Source organism: Nicotiana tabacum, chromosome 10 (assembly GCF_000715075.1).
Source record: "Nicotiana tabacum cultivar K326 chromosome 10, ASM71507v2, whole genome shotgun sequence".
Lineage (NCBI taxonomy): Eukaryota > Viridiplantae > Streptophyta > Magnoliopsida > Solanales > Solanaceae > Nicotiana > Nicotiana tabacum.
Genome location: NC_134089.1, coordinates 108,856,395 through 108,877,545, shown reverse-complemented (window position 1 = coordinate 108,877,545; position 21,151 = coordinate 108,856,395). Strand labels below are relative to the sequence as shown.

At 35.3% G+C, this 21,151-nt stretch overlaps 2 protein-coding genes across 2 annotated transcripts; one reads left to right on the top strand and one right to left on the bottom strand.

Moving 5' to 3' along the window:
- Positions 1-1,042: 1,042 nt before the first annotated feature.
- On the bottom strand, positions 1,043-10,492 carry LOC107822822 (uncharacterized). The gene is made up of 5 exons (XM_016649392.2): positions 10,194-10,492; positions 3,181-3,381; positions 2,914-2,964; positions 2,201-2,252; positions 1,043-1,593 (listed from the first exon to the last, which is right to left on the bottom strand). The coding sequence occupies exons 2-5, from the start codon at positions 3,307-3,309 to the stop codon at positions 1,400-1,402; spliced, it is 426 nt and encodes a 141-aa protein (XP_016504878.1). The 5' UTR covers positions 3,310-3,381; positions 10,194-10,492; the 3' UTR covers positions 1,043-1,399.
- Positions 10,493-11,502: 1,010 nt separating this feature from the next.
- On the top strand, positions 11,503-19,910 carry LOC107822820 (ultraviolet-B receptor UVR8). Its single transcript, XM_016649391.2, has 6 exons — positions 11,503-12,482; positions 13,502-13,711; positions 14,705-14,815; positions 18,524-18,892; positions 19,025-19,132; positions 19,380-19,910. The coding sequence occupies exons 1-6, from the start codon at positions 12,144-12,146 to the stop codon at positions 19,686-19,688; spliced, it is 1,446 nt and encodes a 481-aa protein (XP_016504877.1). The 5' UTR covers positions 11,503-12,143; the 3' UTR covers positions 19,689-19,910.
- Positions 19,911-21,151: the final 1,241 nt, after the last annotated feature.

Sequence of the window (21,151 nt, the reverse complement as noted above, 5' to 3'; positions counted from 1 at the left end):
CCAAATGCTCAGTTCTGAAACTTATGCAATATTAAAAGAAGACGGTTTATGCAAACTTATGGTTTGAACTTAATTAACAAACAAAAATTCCAAAAAAAAAACCCAAAATCAGTAATGAACGAGTACCCAAGTAATAAAACCTTCAAAATGAGCAAGAAAACTCGATCCTACTAAACATCCCAGAAAGCTACACGATCTCGATGTGGAAAAACAACTTACACACCCCTAATTTTTGGAATTAAAAAGCAATTGCAGCATCAGATTCTACTCAAATTATGAATATATAAAGCACAAAAAGCAGAATAAAATGGAAATGGGTGTTACCCGGGGGGTTAATACCTGCTAGCGGTTCGTGGGTGGAGAAGAAAATTCGGGGGGTCTAAGAAAAGCAGTGAATTCGGGGATCTAAGAAAAGCGCCGATTTCAATTTGAGCTACTGTAACGAAAACGAAAATAAACCAAAATCAAGGAAAACGAAAAAGCTTTTAATGTTTGTTTTGCTGAAAAAGAATGTTTTGTTTTGCCGGAAAGTTCCTGGAAAGTTTCGAAGGAATTTGCTGTATTTTTTAGTGTGCACGGCGTATTTTAGCACTGTCAATTCGTAAACAGAATGGTTATAGAATGGTTTTGGTTTTCATATAAATGAAAAATAAACACGAGCACGATATCTTGTAACTTCATTAACTCATCCTCCCATCCTCCCTTTTCTTTTATCTTATAGAATGGTTCACAATGTGCAATAAACAGAATTCACGTTTGTTTTAAAAAAAAAAAAATCTATTTTGCCTCTGAAACATGTTAATATACTTGGCAATTGAGTTCATAACAAGTTGAAATACTACTTATTTTGGAATTCTCTCGGGTGGGACATGACTTGCCTTTTGGATTTGCACAATTTTCAATAAAACTGTTTTTTTTTTAGCTGACTCGCTTCCCACATTATGCTTGCAGCACCAAAATCACCAATACTTGCTGTTTCAATTTCTCAAATTAAAGGTTTCATGCATCAGTTATTGGTAAGAACAGAAATTAGATTTAACAATTTATTCTAATCTGCCGATAGATTTCACTCTTTTTTCCTCCCTTTCTGCATCAGAAGGACTATATTGGATATAGGAATGAGATAATGCTAGGAGAAACTCCAGAGCAATTCTGGTTCATCTATGCAACATGTAGTTGCGAGTCAGAGCACTTTTCCCTTTGCTTCAGAGTAAGAAATGACATTTTGTAACCTACCAATTCTATCTGCCATATCTAATTGCTAACCATTGTGAAACATCTGAGTTTCTGAAGCTAGTATTTCGTTTATGTACTAGCAATGCTATGTTGTAATGGCTCTGCTTCGACTCCTCTATACATTGTCAAACATATCTTCTAATTTAGTCAAAAGCTGAGCTACCTAATCTTCTTTTGGCTTCTTTCTTGCATCTTCAGTTTCAGTATCCTGCAACAACCTGAACTTAAGTATCTTATGAAGCTGTGTTACAGGCTTGACTTGCTTGGACTCGGTTTCCTTAGGGTCTAATATGCGTCTTCCTGGCAAATGGTTGGATTCAGATGGTCCTGTGTCTTCATGAACCATGGAGGGAGCATCTGCAAAAAGAAGTTTAGCTTAATGATAAAATTCCAGATTGATTCAAATATTTTGTGTTTTTTGTTCTTCCAGCTAATTTGACCATCTATTCATTATGTTTGAGCATCTAGATTTCCAGCAGGAATTGAAAGCCCATGGAAAATCTATGACATGCAAAAGAGGCTTAAGTTCCAGAAACTCCTCAATTCATATGTACCCAAGAAAGAAAATTCCAAGGTTCACAGTCCGCAATGTGCCTAATGTTGTCTCAAATTGACATTCATATACACCAGGGGCAGCTAGAGTCAGAGTTCCATCCCAATACATCACATTAGGAAACACTAACCTAATCTGCACCCAAGCAGCTGTGTGGTAGAAACAGGCAATGGAGACCCACTATTCATGTATTATAAACTTTTTTTTTTTTTTTTTGGGGGGGGGGGGGGTGTTGTGGTTGTGGTTGTGGTTGTGGATGAGACGGAGGGAATATGTTCAGATTTTGCAACAGCCTCAACAACATTGAAGCTAGATTAAGATAATCAGATACATATCTCATGCCTTCCAAACATTTTCAAAAATCTATTGTACTGTCAATAAAATATGTTGGTACAGAGGAGTGTGGCTCACCACTTTCACTAAATACAAGGCATGTCCCAATAGTCTCATCATACTGTCCAATCTGCAAAACAGAAATAAAGACCAATTGAAATAGCATATACAACAACAACAACGGCCCAGTGTAATCCCACAATTGAAATAGCATATACACAGAGAAAAGTTGAGAACTATGATCGCAATGTCAAGATGGAACAAATGTTTTACAAAAATGACATGTTCAAAAGATGCAACATTTTGTAATGTGCAACCAGAAATATTACACCCACAATCCATTATATCTACTTTGTTTTTCCCTCACCAACTCTTTTTCTCTAGAATGATCACAACTAAAGAATCACCAGAAATAAGTGGGGTTGAAACAGATAAAATATGTTTGTATCCCCTTATGGAAGGAAGACACAACTGTGTGGACTGAAACTTATAGGGTTTTACTTAAGTGCAATATTGACTATCTTGCAAGAAACAATGAGACAATAAAGTGTCTGTAAGTGTGGCGCACTACTGTGGTGTAAGGGTGTCAGTGGGCATCAAGATGTTTGACCACTGTAACGACTAATGCCACTACAAAGATATAGAACTTGATAAGAATGTGGTGAGCATGATTATAAAGTTCACACAAGTTTTGGACTTCACTCAGCCATTGAAGCCAACTATACTGGTGCAGATAAATTATTATGTCACAGAAAGGGAAAACTAAGCAGTTTCCAAAACCATCAACTCACCAGCTTGATTTTGCCATCAATGGTCAGGATGGGATTCAATGTGTCGAGACCCTGAGAAAAAAAATTTGAAGGAAAATAATCAATTTGTAATATTTTCATTAAAGCACCACAAAAAAACCCAGTTGTAAAGAACTATGGAACAGTTGAAAACCATAGGTATCTGAAGAGTGAAGAGAAATAAAAAGAAGGGGTTTACACTTTGGTTTGAATCCATAAGAAAAATTAAAGCAATTAACTAAAAAGTAAACTTGGGCTAGAAAATCGTACAGAGAGAACATATGGTGCATTTGGGGGAATGTGAACTGCGGAGGAAATGCCATCCAAATCAAGCAATACATACTCTGCTTCCTCCTCCACCACCATGTTATTGTCACAGAGTGATTGGTTTCCCATCATTCAGCGCCAGCAGAAATAACACCACCAAGAAGTGCAATGGATGTTACACGCAGCCGCAGCAAAAGAGAAAAGCTGAAACGAGAAAATACAAAGAGTAAACAGATGACGATGAAAACCCTAATTTTTCATTCTACTACAACTTTATATGTACACTAGTGGTGGCTAGTCCATGCCGAGCTCAATGCAAAACCTAAAAAATACAGATTTGAAGTTTAAAAATATGTCCACCGGTGTAGTTAAAATTTTGCTATACTACTTGAAGTTTGGTGCACTATTTTATACTTTTTCCTCATAGAACATGACTCTTAATTGCCAACACTTTTTCGACAAACCTCTTGATTGCAAGGATTCTCTTTTTCTTTTTTTATTGGATGAAGAGAGCAACAGAATTAATTTTAATGGCTTAGAAAGTTTCCGCAGATAATTTTAGCTCTTTGGAGTTCAAAAAACCTCTCTTAGCACTCTTTTGCTGCTTTTGTGGGAATAAAATGATTTCTCTTTTACTGAAAGTGTAATAAAAGCACATAATACAAAGTGAATAAAATTGTCAAGAAAATATGTACTAAATGCAACACTGAATGAACAAGTGAAAAGTTTAGAAGCAGGGAAGGAGGAGAGATAGTGCGTTGATCATCAATAAAGGGAAGTATTGTTTTTGTGAGAAACCAAAAATATGCAAAACACATACATGGAATGCGATTTGATTGCAATTTGCTTATGTCCTAAGTTAATTGAGCTAACGAGCCGTCTGGCAGTGGCGCTAGCTCAAATCGCACTGGTCAAATGAGTTTATTAAAACTCAATGCTGGAAGGCAACTTATGAATCTCAATTGCCAAAAGCGACTTGTAGGTCTCAATGGATGATTGTGTTTTACTATTTCCAAGATTCTGACCATGTCGCAGAGAATATTCATACTCTAAGTGCAGTTCAAAATTGCGATTAATGAAAAACATTCACAGCCTGCTATTTATCTTTTAGATTCCTCACATGCAGAGAATATTTTGTACTAAGACGCATTCACGAGTTGCAACTATATGAAATTACTAGTCAATTCAGCGTATCAAATTGTACAGTTCTCAGCCTTTTTGCAGTGGCATATGAGCAGTCGATTTGTAAATTGCATTTCATAATGTGTTTTATTGTTATCTTTGATAGGTTTTAGATAAGTTAAACACATCCCCTCCAAAATACCCTGAACATTATGGACTTAACCTAAACAAGGATATGCTTTTCTTCAACCAAAGATTGTCATTAAGTAGTGGAAAATGCTAATTTAAACCAATAATTAGAGTTACCTACTGGGAAAAATGCTACTTATAACTATCCTACAACTGATATATTTGCACTTTGAAATTTTCAGTCCTCTAAATAATTCGAGTAAGGATATTTAACTGTCCCAACAAAGTACAATTCAAAGCCACAACATAAAAACCAAAATGATAACTCAAAACAACAGAAATCTATACGGACAGCCATGTGTAGAAGAAAAAGAACAGAAATCCTCGAGTCGAGCAGCAATGGTTTTAACAAAATTATCCCTAATTAAGAGTAAATTAACTCTAGAATATCAGAGGAGAACATACCTTTCTTTCGTAGTGAAATTCGAATACAAAAAGAGTGGAGTTGATTTCACTTTTAGGGATTTTTCAACGAAGCCTAGGTTTGAGCTTGTTGTTGGATGTAGAAAATATTTGCTACAAAAAATCACTCAAAAACATCGAAAATCGCTTGCTATGGCGGAGGGGGCGATATGCGGTTTTTCTGATCGGGGAAAGGGGGAAAGGTTGTCCAGGAGAATTCTACCCTCTCTACTATGAACGCAATTTCGGATTTATACGCCAACTTATAAGTTTCAGAAACAAAATGCGACTTATAAGTCGCATATAGTAGTATGCAACTAATCAGAAATGCGTGCGTAAAAAATTGCCGGGCCCGTCCACTTCTCTAGTTAATCTTTATGAGCGCAGTCGTTGCTCTATGCGTTAAGAGAAATCCATTTCCTTTTTACAGTGAAAAAGAGTCATAGTAATTTGATTTCTCATTGGTCAAGAACTTTAAGTTGGAAAAAAAAAGACAAGCTTGTTCAAGTAGGAATCAGCTCAAGATTCAAGAATAAGAAGAAAAGCCACATTCCTTAGTAAATTTGGATACGGTTTCTTCCTTTTCGTACCTATATATACACAAACCTAATGCATATACATGAACACATCAAGAAGAAGCAAACAAGTATTTTCTACTCTATTATTTGAGCAAAAGCTATACATTGGGTTCGGCCGAACCCCTGCTTTGGCCTCTAGTTCCGCCACTGATTTCGCCTCAAATCCAAATGATTTCTATCTTCCCTTATTAAGATATTTCTTGTTATTAGGAGTTGGTCGAGAGGGATCCATTTATTATGAACATAAAGTAAGACTGTAAGAGAGCTTTCAAATATTCCAAGACCTGACTTTCTCATAATTATTTCGATATTTAAATTTATCAATAATATTTTCGAGTATTATTTATTTACTTAAATTTATCAAATAAAATTAAAGTGTCGATAGAATCACATTATATCTATTCTCCTCTTTATACATAAGTTTTTGTTCTATAATACTTTGATTTTTTTCATTTAGTCTTATGTAATACGAATATTATTGTATTATTTTTCTAAATGGATGGTGAAGAATTAGTTCAAAGGTTAAGCATAAAAGTTTATTTTTGTTATATGTCATAAATCTACTAATAATTGTAATGATTATTATTTTTGTATTATTTTCAATAAGAAATTAGATTGAATTCTTCTTCCCGTTTGTATTTAATATGAAAGTTTAATTTTTTAATTAAGATTACTACATAAGAAAATTATATCTTTATACATTTTATTTATTTCTCGAAATTATTGTTTATGTTTTTGTCTTTAGTTTTATCGTATCCATATAGCACATAGCATGACCATATGAATTATTCAAAAACTTTCTCATCTCAAAATATATATTTGTAATTTTTTTCTTTTTTGTAATAGTTTCCTTAAAAATATATAGATATTTAATTATTTTAAATTCAAATTCAAAAAGAGTAACTAATTATTAACTAACCTAACTAATTTTGACCTAAAATTAAACACTTGTTGAATTTTTGTTGTGACACTTGACATCATCACATTGATTTGCTTCTCCTATTCTATATAGATATAGATTATTGACAAATTCCCCCTTTATCCTACAAAATATCTATTTGCCCTTGCTATTTTTATTTTCTCCTTTATGTAATAGGAGTCTTTTATTATATATGATAACTAAGTATGTTATTTATAATCTAAATGATCTTATACCTTATTATAAATTATAAATAGAATAATACTTTTATGATTTTGTTACAAAAGATAATCGTGAATATAACATGAAATAAAAAGATATTCAAATTATATTTTCTCACCTAGATTTGAAAAATAATATTGGAATCTCTTACCACAATACTAGTATCTTTTCTTTTTGTCAAGCAGATTGTACAATTTATGTATAAAAAAAGAAGAAGTTATTTTTGCCTATTTGTAATGTTCAATTTTTGAATAAGGAGATTTAATTGAACACGCTTACCTCCCTTTAGCTTCGTCCCTACACTTTCTCTCTTACTCTCTATTATGTAAATATTTTTTTAATTTTGATTGTCATTAATAAAAATATTTTCTAAATAATAATTTAAAATTTATTTAAAGTATAAATAATAATCTTACCTATGATTTCGCCTTTCAGTGCATGACCTATTTAATAGCTATCACTTTTGCTTTGCTTTGCATCTTTTTTCTGGATTTCATGTTGTTCCTATTTTATTATGATTTCTATGGTGATACTAATATTGTCTCCTTTTGTCTTTTTATTTTTTTAAGCCGAGGGTCTTTCAGAAACAGCCTCTCTACTCCTTAGGGGTAGAGGTAAGGTCTGCGTACACACTACCATCCCCAAACCCCATTAGTGGGATTTTACTGGGTTGTTGTTGTTGTTTTATAAATAATAATCTTTTAGAAATTTATTATAAAATCTACCTTTACTTTTATAATAATATTCTGTATTACCTACATTGAGTAAATTATTATAATATCCTCACCCTCCTTATTTTTAATTGTGAAAATATTCTTTGAGCTTTATTGCTATTAATAATATTACTTGTCGCACCTCCTTTTTTCCGGGGAAAAGAGTTCTTCCAAATTAAGTGACATCATTGAAATGAGACTATTTATTTTAATTTTTGAGAGAGTCGCCACTTGGAGTGATTAGTTAAGGTGTCCCAAGTCACCGTTTATTTTATATCCCAAATTAAGAAAATTTTGACTCTGTTTAAGTCTGCGAAACCAAAAGACCGGGTAAGAAATTCTGTTAACTCGGGAGAAGGTGTAAGCAATTCCGAATTTCATGATTTTAGCATGGTCGCTTTACAATTATACTCGGCTTCATTATCTGAGTATTACACGCTTTAAGCCTTGTGCGTTTTTACCTTTTACCGCCTTTATTATATATTTTAGTATTTATGGAATTATTTTAAACAAGTTACAATGTCGTACACTTGTTGTTTTATACACATTGCAAATCGTGCCACGTGAAACGCACCCGCAATTTACGACATATTTTAATTTTATTATTAGCCAAGACACGCAAACGTGCACTCGGATTTGGAATTATGTATCATGACTATGCCACGGGGACCGTACCCATAGTCACAATAATTTTATTAATCGCGCCTAAAGCAAGCGACGATGTTTTTGAATTATTTTCCTAAAGCTAATTTGAGATTATTGTAAGATCATGAATTATGGAATAGTTGTGGAAAAGCATGAAGTGGGTTAATTATGGAAAGGTACTAGCTTTATAATTAAAGAAGAAATGGGACAGCAACATATTAACAGGAAAGTGGGACTAGCGGAGGATTTATTTGACCCAACCATTCATTTATCAAATTGGCCCAAACTAAAAGACCATACTATTTTTAAGCCTAATACAATTTTCTGATTTTCTAAGACAACCAAATGGCCCAACTAGCTTAAATACTAACCAAACAACCCATTAATTAATAAAAGCAACTCAAATGAACCAGAGAACCACATTCAAACTGAAGAGCGAAACTAACAGAATATACAATAATAAATCTTAATAAATGACTAAACCATACCTAGAACTAGTCAAATGAACCAGAGAAAAAGAATTTAAACAGGGGGTGGTTTTGTGACTGTTTTGCGGCAGTTTTGAGGTGAGTTTTGGCTGGTTTTCAGCTCGGTTTTCATGGCTACTTTGCTGCCTTTTTTCAGCTGAGTTTTGGGCTGTTTTACGGGGGAAAAGAGCTGGGTTTAGAGTTGTTTCGAGGCTGTTTTTGTGACTGATTGCAGCTGGTTTTTTATGCTTTGTTGGCTGTGTTTTTGATGGAGACAGAGGTATTTTCATGGCTGTTTGAGCAGCTGTTTTGGTGGAGGAAATAGAGCTCTTTTTCGCTAGTTTTTATGGAGTTTCAAGGCTCTTTCGTGGTGTTTTTAGGTTGGGATCCTTGGGTGTTTCTAATGGAAGTTAGCGGCTGTTTTTGTGGATTTTATGGCTGTAGCAGATGGGTTTATCAACTGCTATTGATCTACATCAAATGAAAAAGATGACTCCCCTTTTTTGGTGTGGCTGCCCACTCCTTTTTGGAAGAAGAGGAAATTCTTAGGTCCTCTAATTTTTTCTAATTTTTGTTCTCTCCCACTTATCCTCAGCATGAATTTTTCCTAACGCATGAGATGAACATGATGACCTCTTACTGTTACATGAATAGGGATGACAAATGGGGTGGTGCGGGTTTAAGGCTATGTGGGGCGGTGCGGGTTTAAGACTATGCCGAGCGGGTGCGGGGCGGGTGTAAACCATTCTTTTAAAAACTGATGCGGGGCGGGGCAGGTTGCGGGTTTATGTGGGTTTAGACAAGCTTTTTTTTTAATTTTCTTTTTCTTTAAATCATATCAACCATTAATTATCTTTGGTATCTTTGTGCAATAATTGTTACGAAATTTTAATGTGCATGTGAATCTATTACACGTACATACACAGATACCTACTATCTCTGGTTCGAACAATATCTGTTCAAACTTTGGCACAAAAGGAGAAGTAAATGCAATATATTCTATAAGAAAGGTGGCAAGTTATTCTGCTTATTAAATTTTCACATACTACTTACAAAATAGAGGAGCAAGACAAAGCAAATCGAAATGCACTTTCATATGCAGGACTAATCCTTTTCCTCCCAAATTTTGGTTTACAGTAGCGTTAGGGATAATTAATACTGCTCTAAGAGTTATAGCTTCTATTATAGTAACAATTATTGCATTAGAAATTTCGTACACAGAAAACAAATGAATTGAACTTCAAACAAATAATTTTATAAATTTCACAATTTAATATCATATATTTGGAAGAAAACAATAAAAAAAATAGTTAAGAGGTGCGGTGCGGGGCGGTGCAGGTTTATGCGGTGTGGGACGGGGCGGGTTAATAGCAATAAATTATGCTATGCAGGGCGGGTTGAAGTCTTCGTGGGTTTATGCGGGTTTGATCCGCAACCGCACCGCACCATTTGTCATCCCTTTACATGAACAATAAATAACTAAATCCATGAAATACTAATTCTACCTTCATTCGAATTCACTTTCCTTTTCAAACATTGACGCTAGAAGAGACCAGCATCAAATTAAACAAGTCGCTTACATTTATGAGTTCAAATTTAATCCCTAACCATGGTTCAATCAGATTTACAAGCATTTCATCCACCAACGAAACTAGGTCAAAGCTAATAAATCAAAACAGTACCAACAAATAAATCAGAGGACGAACACAATTTCATACTAGAACAGATATGGAAGAAAATGTGGAGTTTCAGTACATACCTAACGCACAAGAGCTAATCTAACCAAAGGCAATTGCCAAATAAAGGCCATAACACAACTGATGGAGTTTAAAAGCAGTTGTGAGCAAAGCAGCAGCAGGAACAGAGTAATCCCAGCCCAATTAAACCTTGAGAATCCCAGAAATGCAATTCAAATAGCAGAAGTTGAATTCCCTACCTCAAACCTTTTCAACCCTTATTTCATAATTTTTAATCTACCTTTTGAGTTTCAAATTTGCATTTCAAAGTGCGTGTGTGTATAGGCGTTAGTGAAGGAGTAAATGAGTGAATTGGGTGTTCTCTTCCCTGAATGGGTGTATGTATGAAGATCAGCGTGAGGGTCTGTAGCCGTCCGATTGGATGAGATGAAGGATGGAGATCAATTTGGATTTAAACGGCGTCGTTCGGCTTTTTCAGAAGTGTGTGGACTGGATCAGGTAAAAAGGCTTGGGTTTGGGCGAGGTTGAGAGGAAATTGGGCGTGTTCAAAAATTGGCCCAATGCCAAAACATGGCTATCAGCCTTTCCTTTTTTCCTTGTTGTGAATTCACAAATTGGCCACTTATTTAGACAGTCCAACTTTGAACCAAATTTTGCAAAATTAACCTAATTTCCTATTTTATCTAACAATTGAACTTGTGAATTTAGTAAATTAACTAATGACTCGAACAAAAAATGTAAAATTATTAATGCATTTTGTAATTTTTATGCTAGAATGCAATAGCATGAAAAGATAAAATATTTTTTACATTTTTGTGATTTAAAGTGCTTCTAAATATGTATAAAAATGCAAAACAAATTAATTAAGCTAGAGAATTTTTTTTTTAAATTCTATAAAAGTAATTAAAACTATTTCTGGACTATTTTCACATATGGACAAAAATTACGTGCTCATATTACTGATACAAGCAGATATTCTACTGTATATTTTTTTGTTCTGCTCATTTTTTTTCATTACTCATCATAGCTAGTTATTATTGAAAAAATGTAGCTAATAAACATACTCACTTGATTACTACGTATTTTTTATTTTTCCATTTTGAAAATGACAATATTATTTATTATTTATAGACAAGTCCGAAGTAACACCAGCTGAATTGAAGCTCTCGCGTCTCTCTTCTCTTGTCATATACACCTATTTCTCTTCCAAAGCAATATCCACTGACACAGAATATCCTACGTGGGATGCTGTGGTTTGTCCACGTAGAAAAAATATGACGACAACATAACATGATAACAAAGAGCACCAGCTCTCAATCAAATAGTTTCAGAGCTTTTTTTTGACCAAATCAAAACAAACAAACAATAAATAAATAAATAAATAAAAGAAGAAAAGAATAAAATCAGAGTGGAAATGTGGCCATAAAGCAAGCAGAAGAAAAAGAGAAGCTTTCGCCTGTAACTTTTGTCTTTCCAAGTTGGACATTTTCTCTACCTTGCTTGTTAATCTTCAATTCTTTATTACTATTATTCAGTCAGCATTTCGACTTAAAGGCTAAGTTAATTAGCACCGAATATAAAAAGCTTCACTAGTCGCTTTCCTCTTTCTCCACTTCTATTTAAAGATTCCACTATTAGACTCTTTCTTTACCTACTCGCCTTAAATTTCTTGCCCCCACAATTTTCTCTCTTTCAGTTTTATTAGATCCGTTGTTTTCTCAAATTTAGGTTGAGCAAGTTTCAATCTTGGCGGTTTTTTAGTAATTTGCTAGAAAAAAATTTGATTTCGTTTTGTTCATTCAAGTTTGAGCTTTGGGGTTCTCACTTCTGATGATTTATTTCAACTTAAGTAATAAGATTTTAACATTTAATCCCTCATTTTCCTACTCAATTTCATCAATTTTCTTAAATCTGATTTTTTCTTCATAAATTGTCTCAATTGTTTCCGCTTTCGTTGGAAACTTTGATCTTTAAGCTATTCAGAGTCATTTCTCTTTTTGTGGTGGGCTAAAATGGGGGATCGTTTGAGGTCAGCATCAATGGAGGATTTGCCAGTACATTTGATTCTTGAAATATTGACGTCAGGTCGATTAGGTGCTATTGATTTAATATGTTTGGAGCTAACTTCAAGGACTTTTAGGGGAACCCACTGTTTGGTTCCTCAAAAGTTTAAGTCTTTGGTTGATTATGCTGTGTTTCAGCTTTGTTGGATGCATCCTTTTTATGCCTCTCTGCATTGTGATGCTCAGAAAGAGCTTCTCGGACGCTGTAATGACAATTGGAAGCGCCTTTTGAGGTTCTTGCAAGGGTTGGAACAGTCCTCTGATACGGTTGCAACCTCTGCAGGCAATGTACTATTTCTTGGAGAACTATACTTACTCCGGTCCAAAATAAGTGATTTTTTGGCCTTGTTGTGGTCCAAAATAAGTGATTTTTCCAGATTTCAAGAATAAAGTAATTATTTTTTTCCTCCTTGGACTAAATAGTGATGGAATATGTGTTAGGAGCGTTTGTGTGAGTAGTAAAGGTTAATATGGTCAATTCCATTGCTAATTAATGCTAAAAGGTGGATTTCTTAATTTGTGTGAAAACATAAAAAAAAAATCACTTATTTTGGACAGGAGGGAGTAATTCATTAGCTTAAGTATCACTTCCTTGAATTGAATGCTGTTTTCCTATTCTGGACTAATAAATATATGGATGGAGTATTAGTTATTAAAGTACACACACAGAGGCATACAGGCATATGGATCGGTGGAATTTTTTTTTTTTGGATAACCATGGTGTATGGGCCAACTTGTGCGCACTTCGACTTCACGGAATACCTGTACCTCCCACTCGGTAACTTTGTCCACCAAGGGTTGGACAAATGGGAAGAAATCACCTACTATGCTTTTTGCCTTTGCTGAGATTCGAACTTGAGACTTCATGGTTCTCAACCTCCACTTCATTGACCACTAGGCCGCACCCTTGAGTGCGTGGATCGATGGAATATTTTAAGAACTAGTTTTATGTTAGTCAGATATGCTTGTGGAAGGAGTACATGATTTCTCTGCTTCACATATAGCAGTCAATACTAGGTGCTGTTGTGTCTGATGGGTGTCCTTTTAGTTTGGTCAGAGACTTGTATGGAAGGTTTAGATAAATTATTTAGTAGTGTAAATAAATTGGACTGGATAGAGCGGAATGGATATAGATGAATCATAGAGCCGACCTAACTATTTTATGTTTGAGGATTAGTTGGATTGGCTGGTTGATTTCTATCTTTCTAAGTTTAATATCTTGAGATTTTAGCTAATCAGTTTTCTAGGATAATATGGGGCGGGGGCTTCATCTATTGTGGTTACTTACTGTAACGCGTTATTGGCAGATGCAAATTAGGAGTGGCAGGTATCACACATTGCTAATCAAAGGATCAAAAGTATACTCTTGTGGTTCCAGTTTATCCGGCGTGCTCGGTCATGGGCCTGAAACAACTCAGTGTGTGGAATTTACTCGAATTAGCTTTCCTCTTCCTGTACAAGTCGCCCAAGTTTCAGCTTCTCATAATCATGCTGCTTTTGTCACAGGGTCTGGACAGGTTAGAAAACTGTCATATATCATCAACTTCTCCTATTTCTGTAACGGCAATTTACCTTGTATATGTACTTTGTTTTTTGCATGCATGATATGTAAAGATTACTCTGATTCTTTTTGCTTGCGAGTATAAAACTAAAATAGAGCTAGATATAATATTTTCAAGGTTAATATGTTTGTTTAAGGGTGGTTTAATTATACTGAACCTGTTTGCCTCAAATAATGACTTGTGTGTGTGTTTCACATTATGTTGTTTGTGGCAAGTTTATCTACTCTGTTAACCATAGTGTCTTTTTACCTAGTTTGCTCTCCTTTTTGATGCCTCTCTCTGCTCAGAGAGAATGAAAAGAAAGAGATTTAATTTAGAGGGAAGAAACTATGAGAGTTGAGGATAAGTCTCCTACATTATTCTAACATCCAAAGAATAAAAAGGAGAAAAAAGGAAAACAGAAATATAGAAAGAGAACCTTTTCATGGATTGGTGTCCTCGTAATGAGAAAACTCTTAATTTTCCTATTTCTTAGACATCCCTTTACTGCAGTAGGTTGCATAAGCTGCTTATCTTAGCTGATGTCCTATATGACCCTCAAGTAATGACGATGCACATATAGAGTGAAGTAACCTTCTACCAGTATTAGACAAGTGTCTCCTTGTAACAATTCAATCACCCTTAGACAAACATATTAACCTTAAAGGCTGATATTCTCTTTAGCCATGAGTGATTGCTCTATGTTGTCTATCGAAAAAAATAAAAAAAGAACATGCTGTGATTCCATTTAATTTGTATTGGTTCTTGAATGTTCATCGCTCATACAATGTCTGTTACATACTCTTATGTTTTTGTTTTAAATCCTTAAAGAACATTTTAGCTGGAGATTCTTTTTCTCTGTTGGAGATATGCTAAAAACTGGCATTTTATCTTTTGCTACAGTAAATAAAATATTTTGTATAGGAATGAATGTTCTATCATTCACGAGGTTTAAAATTCTTGGTGTAGGTGTTCACATGTGGAGACAACTCTGCATACTGTTGTGGGCATATAGACACCGGACGCCCAATCTTCAGGCCTAGGATGGTTGAAGCATTGAAAAACATTCGTTGCAAGCAGGTAAATTTCTTTTTATATGTCAACCAACTAATTGACGAGATTACCTCGTTACAGGGATGGAGATTCAAATTCCAGACATTGTTTACAACTAAATTGCCACAAGGAAAACAAAGAAGATCGGGATATCCCCAGTTCTAGAAAAATTTGGGAAGAAACATCTAACGATTAAATAAAAAGTCAATCATATTATACTGCTAGATCAATTTGGGAATAAATGATACTCTTTCATGATTTTTTTTTCCTGATAAGTTGAAGTATAATAGTGCTTCAAGATTTACTCTTTTTTTGTTGGGGGAGAACTGGGAAAAGAAAAATGATGTGATAATTTGAAGTCTTTTTCCTTTGCTGCAAATCTGATTTGAAATATTTGCAACTTAAAGTCATGAACCTAGGAGGATATCAGTAACTGTCAGGAATCTGTGGACTTCTCTTATCAAGTCCAGTTACAAAAAATATGGAGAATGAAAGAATAAGTAACAGACAAATAAACCAATGTTATTATAGGGAAAATTGTTTGCCTTTTTATCCATTTTTGAGTTTATGAAATAGCCAGAATGATGTCACAGTTTACGTCTATTTATTTATCTAATTGGTCTGAATTGGTGGTTCAGACCAATGTCCCCTGTTTGACCAAATCACTCTAGAATTTGTAATTCATTTTTTGTTAACTCTTTCTATATTATCAAAAGTGTTTTTCGTCTAATTTCTAATCAAGTTTTACTAATTTGATTACAATCTTGTGATACTTGTTATATGCAGTCTTCAAAGATTTGAAATAACTAATAAGCCTTTATAACCTTGTCTCTTTGTCATCAGAACTAGGCTAGATAAGCTAAACTGATAGGTTAAAGATCAACATGATTAACCACTCTATTGGTTGAGTTAGCACGTTGTTAAAGGTTATAGCATCCAACCAGGCTAGACACTTCTCTTTGTTTTTGCTTTTTTGTCTATCTTAACTATTTGTTACTTTCCAACATTGAACTACTCAAAAGTTAGTCATAAAGTAGCATTGGTTATATATTTGGGCCCTCTCTTGAGATAAATTTACGTAATTTGAACTGTTTTTGTAATTTGACCAAGATAAAATATTGGTACATTGGTAATAAATGTTAGTTTCTATCAAAAGACTTAGTAAACAATGGATCGTTCACAATTAAGATACAAATTGGAAACATAATAGTTTTAGCCTTTGTTTAAGGAGCCATGGGGGTAAATCCCATTTTGGTTCCTGTGATACTTCGAGTCGCACTCATAGCCTTCATTATCTGAAATGGCACTTTTGGCCCAAATTTGAAGAATTCTTTACAACTGAACAGACAAGTTCCAAATCTTTGGGTTTTGAGGGAGGTTTATTAATTTAACGGCCAAAATAATAAAATGTGATATGCCGTAACCAGAGATTCAGAGAATAATGGAGAAATTCAGGGAACAACCCAAAACAGGGACTGGAACACCTTTCGTGCTTACTTGTAACCATACTCGTGACAGAATTGATTAAAAAAGTGGGATAATGAAACTAGAAACTAAAGTAGGAAAAAAAGAAAAAAGAAAAAGTTGAGCATTCTGCCTCCCTTACACCAGTGTTTTGGAAAGCGTTAAGCGCAAAAAAGCGATGAGGCCTTGCTTCACAGAAGCGAGAAGCGCGAAGCGAAGCGCGCGCTTTTTTTGTTGTGAAGCGCAATTTAACACATAAATTAAAAAAATAAAATAGGCATAGATAAATGGTTAAAGAGCATAAAGAACACTTTTAATAACAGAAAATAGAGCGTAATAGAAGAAAACAGAGCATAACAGAAGAAAAAGAAGTCGTATCATGATAACAGAAGAAACTTTTAATAACAGAAGAAAAAGAAGTCGTTTAGGGCAAAAAATGAGCGCTTAAAAAGTGAAACAAATTGAAAGAAGAACAGAAGAGAAGAAGAATAACAGAAGAAGACAGAAAACAGAGCATGAAGAAGAAGAACTGAAGAAGAAGACTAGAAGAAGACAGAAAACAGAGCATGAAGAAGAAGAGAAGAACTGAATAAGAAGACTAGAAGAAGATAGAAAACAGAGCATGAAGAAGAAGAACAGAAGAACTGAAGAAGAAGACTAGAAGAAGAAGAAGAAGAAAAGAAGAAGAAGAAGAAGAAGTCGTCGCTGGAGTTCGCTGGGCTGGCGAAGAAGACCTTCGTATGTTTTGGTAACAGATGCCTTCTGCTCGTATGTTTATTTGCCCAAATTTTTTAAAAAAGCCCTAGTTGATGCCTTCTGCTCGCTTAAGCGAGTTTTTTCTCGCTTTTTCTAACTCGTCGCTTCTCGCTTAAGCGAGAAAAGCGCTCGCTTTTCTAATGTGAGTCGCCTTTTTACCAGAAAAGCGCTACCACTGCGCCTCGCCTCGCTTCATTGCTTAAAGAGAGAAGCGAGCGCTTTTAATAACACTGCCTTACACTCCCTTAGTGTCTCCTAATCTAGTCATCCGGCCATGCCACCCTCTAATCTAGTCATCCGAGGCCCGCCAATCCCAAATCTTTCCTATCTTCACCAGGCAACACGTTCCCATCCATCCTTCTCCTACTCCATTCCTGCCCCACCACCCAATCCCGGCATGCCAATGAAAATCCTTTCTCTTCTCTATCAGAAGCTTGCAAACTTGCCCTTCACCATCCAAATTCCCACCCGACATATTTAGCTTCTTGCTCCTATGTTTAGTTTTTTTTTTTGATGACCGAGAAATCCGTCTGGGGCCGATCCTTTGGACCAGCCGCAGCCTTCGAAATTCGGTAGATAATGGGTCCGCCCCTCTACCCTTCTCCACTTAAATACCAGGTTTTGCTTTGCATGGTGTGGGGGCTTGAACCTGTGACCTAAGACACAAATCCACCACTCTTTGCCACTTGAGCTAGGCCCTGGGGGCAGTTTAGTTGCAATAAATTTTGTGCCTTTTTCTTCAAATGCTTTTGATAAAAATGGTTCAACAAGCCACTCTTGAATAAATGAAGGCTAAAAGTGGAACCAAAGGTATTATAAGATTCAAAATCAGAAGTACCCCATATAACAAGTATAAATACTCTTTTTTCCGATACGACTATGAAAAGGGAAAAACAGATTAAGTTGGACATGGACAACACCTACAAAATGTCTACTAATTTTAATTGCAAATTGGGAGAACCGTTGTTTAGGAACTAATGCCGAGCCGATCAGTTCCCAGCGATGTGAATTGATGCTCTTCTGCATTTTGTCTTTGTCGGGAAATATTTCTGGTCTGTCTTTAGAGTTGGGCTAATTTCTTTAGTATCTTAAAAAACTAATAAACTTTAAAATGCCAAATTACTGATACAACGGATTCCAGTCATCACCTAATGAATTGATCCAATGTCCAATTTGGTGTAATAAAAGTTTAGCCATTTTAAATTGACCTTAATTAATGGGCACTTTAATTTTGTGCTATGTAAAATTGCATGTTAGAAAGAAAAGCATTAAGCACGCATTGCGATTTCTCTATTAACATCCAATAGAAGAAGTATGTATACTTGCAATTTTAAGTTTTAAATTTTACACAGTTGAATCTTTTCCAGTTGTGCCATTTGTTTACGAATGTATAAAGTGGCCTGCCACACACCAAAGTTTCTCATACAAAACCACTGCACTATCTGACATGGGGGATTTTGCTGTTAACTTCTATCTTGAATGCTACATTGCTCACTACTGTTGGAACTGGTTCAGGTTGCTGTAGGTCTCAGTTTTACCATGTTTCTCACAAGGCAAGGTCATGTTTACACATGTGGAACAAATTCACTTGGTCAACTTGGTCATGGTGACACAATGGATAGGCCAACACCGACATGTGTAGAATTACTGGCATCTATGGGTTCTGTAGTTCAGATTGCTGCTGGTCCTAGTTATGCACTTGCAGTTTGTGATGATGGGACACTCTACTCTTTTGGTTCGGGTACTAATTTCTGCCTTGGTCACGGAGAACAGCACAATGAACTTCAGCCACGTGCAATCCAGTCGTTTAGTAGGCAGGGCATTTATGTGGCTCGTGTTTCTGCTGGCGCTGAGCATGTTGTGGCACTGGATTCCACTGGATATGTAAGTCATTGTACCTAAAATCATACGGTAGCTTAATTTCATTTGATCAATGCTAAAATTTAATTGACTTATCACTAAAACCCAAAAAAGGAAGTTGCTAATTGACTGACTGTTGATCTTCGGTGATTGCAGGTGTATACTTGGGGGAAAGGTTACTGTGGTGCATTGGGGCATGGAGATGAGATTGATAAGACGACTCCATCACTCTTGACCAGCCTTAAGAGCCAACTAGCTGTTCAGGTCTGGCATTCTCTTACATTTGCAAGTTGATATTACACGATCAGCATAGTTAAGGCACGACTTAATATGAAATATCTCAAACTAGTGTGAAACACGACTAATAACTAAATGGCTATTAGGACAAGTACTTCAAGGCTTGTCAAGTAAACAACAGTGCCCTTGGCCTAGCTTTATTTTTTCTGCCGCGTCTTCCCCTTTTCACCCTTTATAAGTCATTGACCTCTATTAAATTTGTTGATTGTGGTAGGTTTGTGCAAGTAAGAGGAAAACTTTTGTCCTGGTGGAGGACGGTTCTGTTTATGGCTTTGGTTGGATGGGTTTTGGTAGCCTCGGGTTCCTTGATAGAGGAGCATCAGATAAAGTTTTGAGGCCCCGGATCCTCGAGAGTTTGAGATCTCACCACATATCTCAAATTAGCACTGGCTTATACCACACTGTTGTTGTCACAAATCGTGGACGGGTTTTTGGATTTGGAGACAATGAAAGAGCCCAACTCGGGCATGATGCACTTAGGGGATGCCTTAAACCTACTGAAATCTTTATGGAAAAATCGTGAATGAAGCTGAGGCATAAGAATAATTTCCAACTTGACGTAAAAATATTTTGCTGGTCTTTTATTTATTTCTTGTTTAGTTTTTGGTTAGTGCTTGATATTGTGTAAGGTATACTAGTCTGGAATTCTTTTATTATGCTGAAGCGAGCTTGCTTTTGCACAAAAACAAAATTTTCTTGTACGAGGAGTTTTCAGGAACTGTTGCATAATTTAGCCAAAAGTAAAGATATGGTTTCATACACATAGGACAACTCTCAATATGTAGGACAAGTGGAATAGAGTTTTGTTTTAGTCGAGCAGGAGTTTACGGAGTTTTGGAAATGATAAGTTTTTCCCCAAGTACTGCTCACATTCATGCATAGGAATCTTGAGATTACAGAAGAGGGAGAGAGAGAGAACCAAGTGACTTTATATATTGCAAGGTAAGCTATAATGTGAATTTTGTTATAAAATAAAAGTAATGCAGTAAAATGTAAATAAGAAGAGATAGAAAGAAGGGAGAAGTATTTTCTTCTTTCACTTTGGTGTATTTTTCCATTGCAATTACATGGCATTTTATAGGCATAAAAAGTAAAGATGATGGACATAGAGTAGGAAATTTAATCTTTAAGTTATTCACAACATGGACATCCAATGTAGTATCCAAAGTAGTATCCAATGTACAAACTATTCATAACACTCCCCCTTGGATGTCCATGTAAGATAATGTGCTTCATTAAAAACTTACAACAAAATATTGGGATGTACATAGTTATTTATAATATGCATTGCTTGCTGCCTCATTAAAAACCTTACCAGGAAAACTCAGTGGGACAAAACCTTGGTTAAGGAAAAGAGTGCAGTGTGTAGTTACTCCCCCTGATGAAAAATCACTTAATGTCTTGAAGACGACGCATTCCAATCTTATATATCAGCTTTTCAAATTGAGGTTGGTAACGCTTTAGTGAACAGATCAACCAAATTATCACTTGAACGAACTTGTTGTACATCTATTTCACCATTCTTTTGAAGATCATGAGTGAAAAAGAATTTCGGTGAAATGTGTTTTGTTCTATCTCCTTTGATATATCCTCCTTTCAATTGAGTTATGCATGCAACATTGTCTTCATACAATATTGTTGGAATATTCTCTTTCAAAGAAAGACCACATGTTTGTTGAATGTGTTGAGTTATAGATCTTAACCAAACGCACTCTCGACTTGCTTCGTGAATGGCTATTATCTCTGCATGATTTGAAGAAGTAGCAACCATAGTTTGTTTTTTCGAACGCCATGATATGGCTGTACCTGCCCTTGTAAATAAATAGCATGTCTGAGATCGACCTTTGTGTGGATCAGACAAATATCCTGCATCTGCATAACCAATTAATGATGGCTTGGATTCATTTGAATAAAATAAACCCATATCAATGGTCCCTTGGAGGTATCTGAATATATGTTTAATACCATTCCAGTGTCTTTGTGTTG

Bases quoted from the DNA above. Each gene is read 5' to 3' on its own strand.
- LOC107822822 (XM_016649392.2), bottom strand. From the start codon at position 3,309: ATGATGGGAAACCAATCACTCTGTGACAATAACATGGTGGTGGAGGAG. The intron at 2,965-3,180 runs GTACGATTTTCT...TTTTTTTCTCAG, and splicing joins ATGCACCATATGTTCTCTCT to GGTCTCGACACATTGAATCC. The intron at 2,253-2,913 runs GTGAGTTGATGG...TCTGTTTTGCAG, and splicing joins TTGATGGCAAAATCAAGCTG to ATTGGACAGTATGATGAGAC.
- LOC107822820 (XM_016649391.2), top strand. From the start codon at position 12,144: ATGGGGGATCGTTTGAGGTCAGCATCAATGGAGGATTTGCCAGTACAT. The intron at 12,483-13,501 runs GTACTATTTCTT...CGTTATTGGCAG, and splicing joins TTGCAACCTCTGCAGGCAAT to ATGCAAATTAGGAGTGGCAG. The intron at 13,712-14,704 runs GTTAGAAAACTG...TTCTTGGTGTAG, and splicing joins TTGTCACAGGGTCTGGACAG to GTGTTCACATGTGGAGACAA.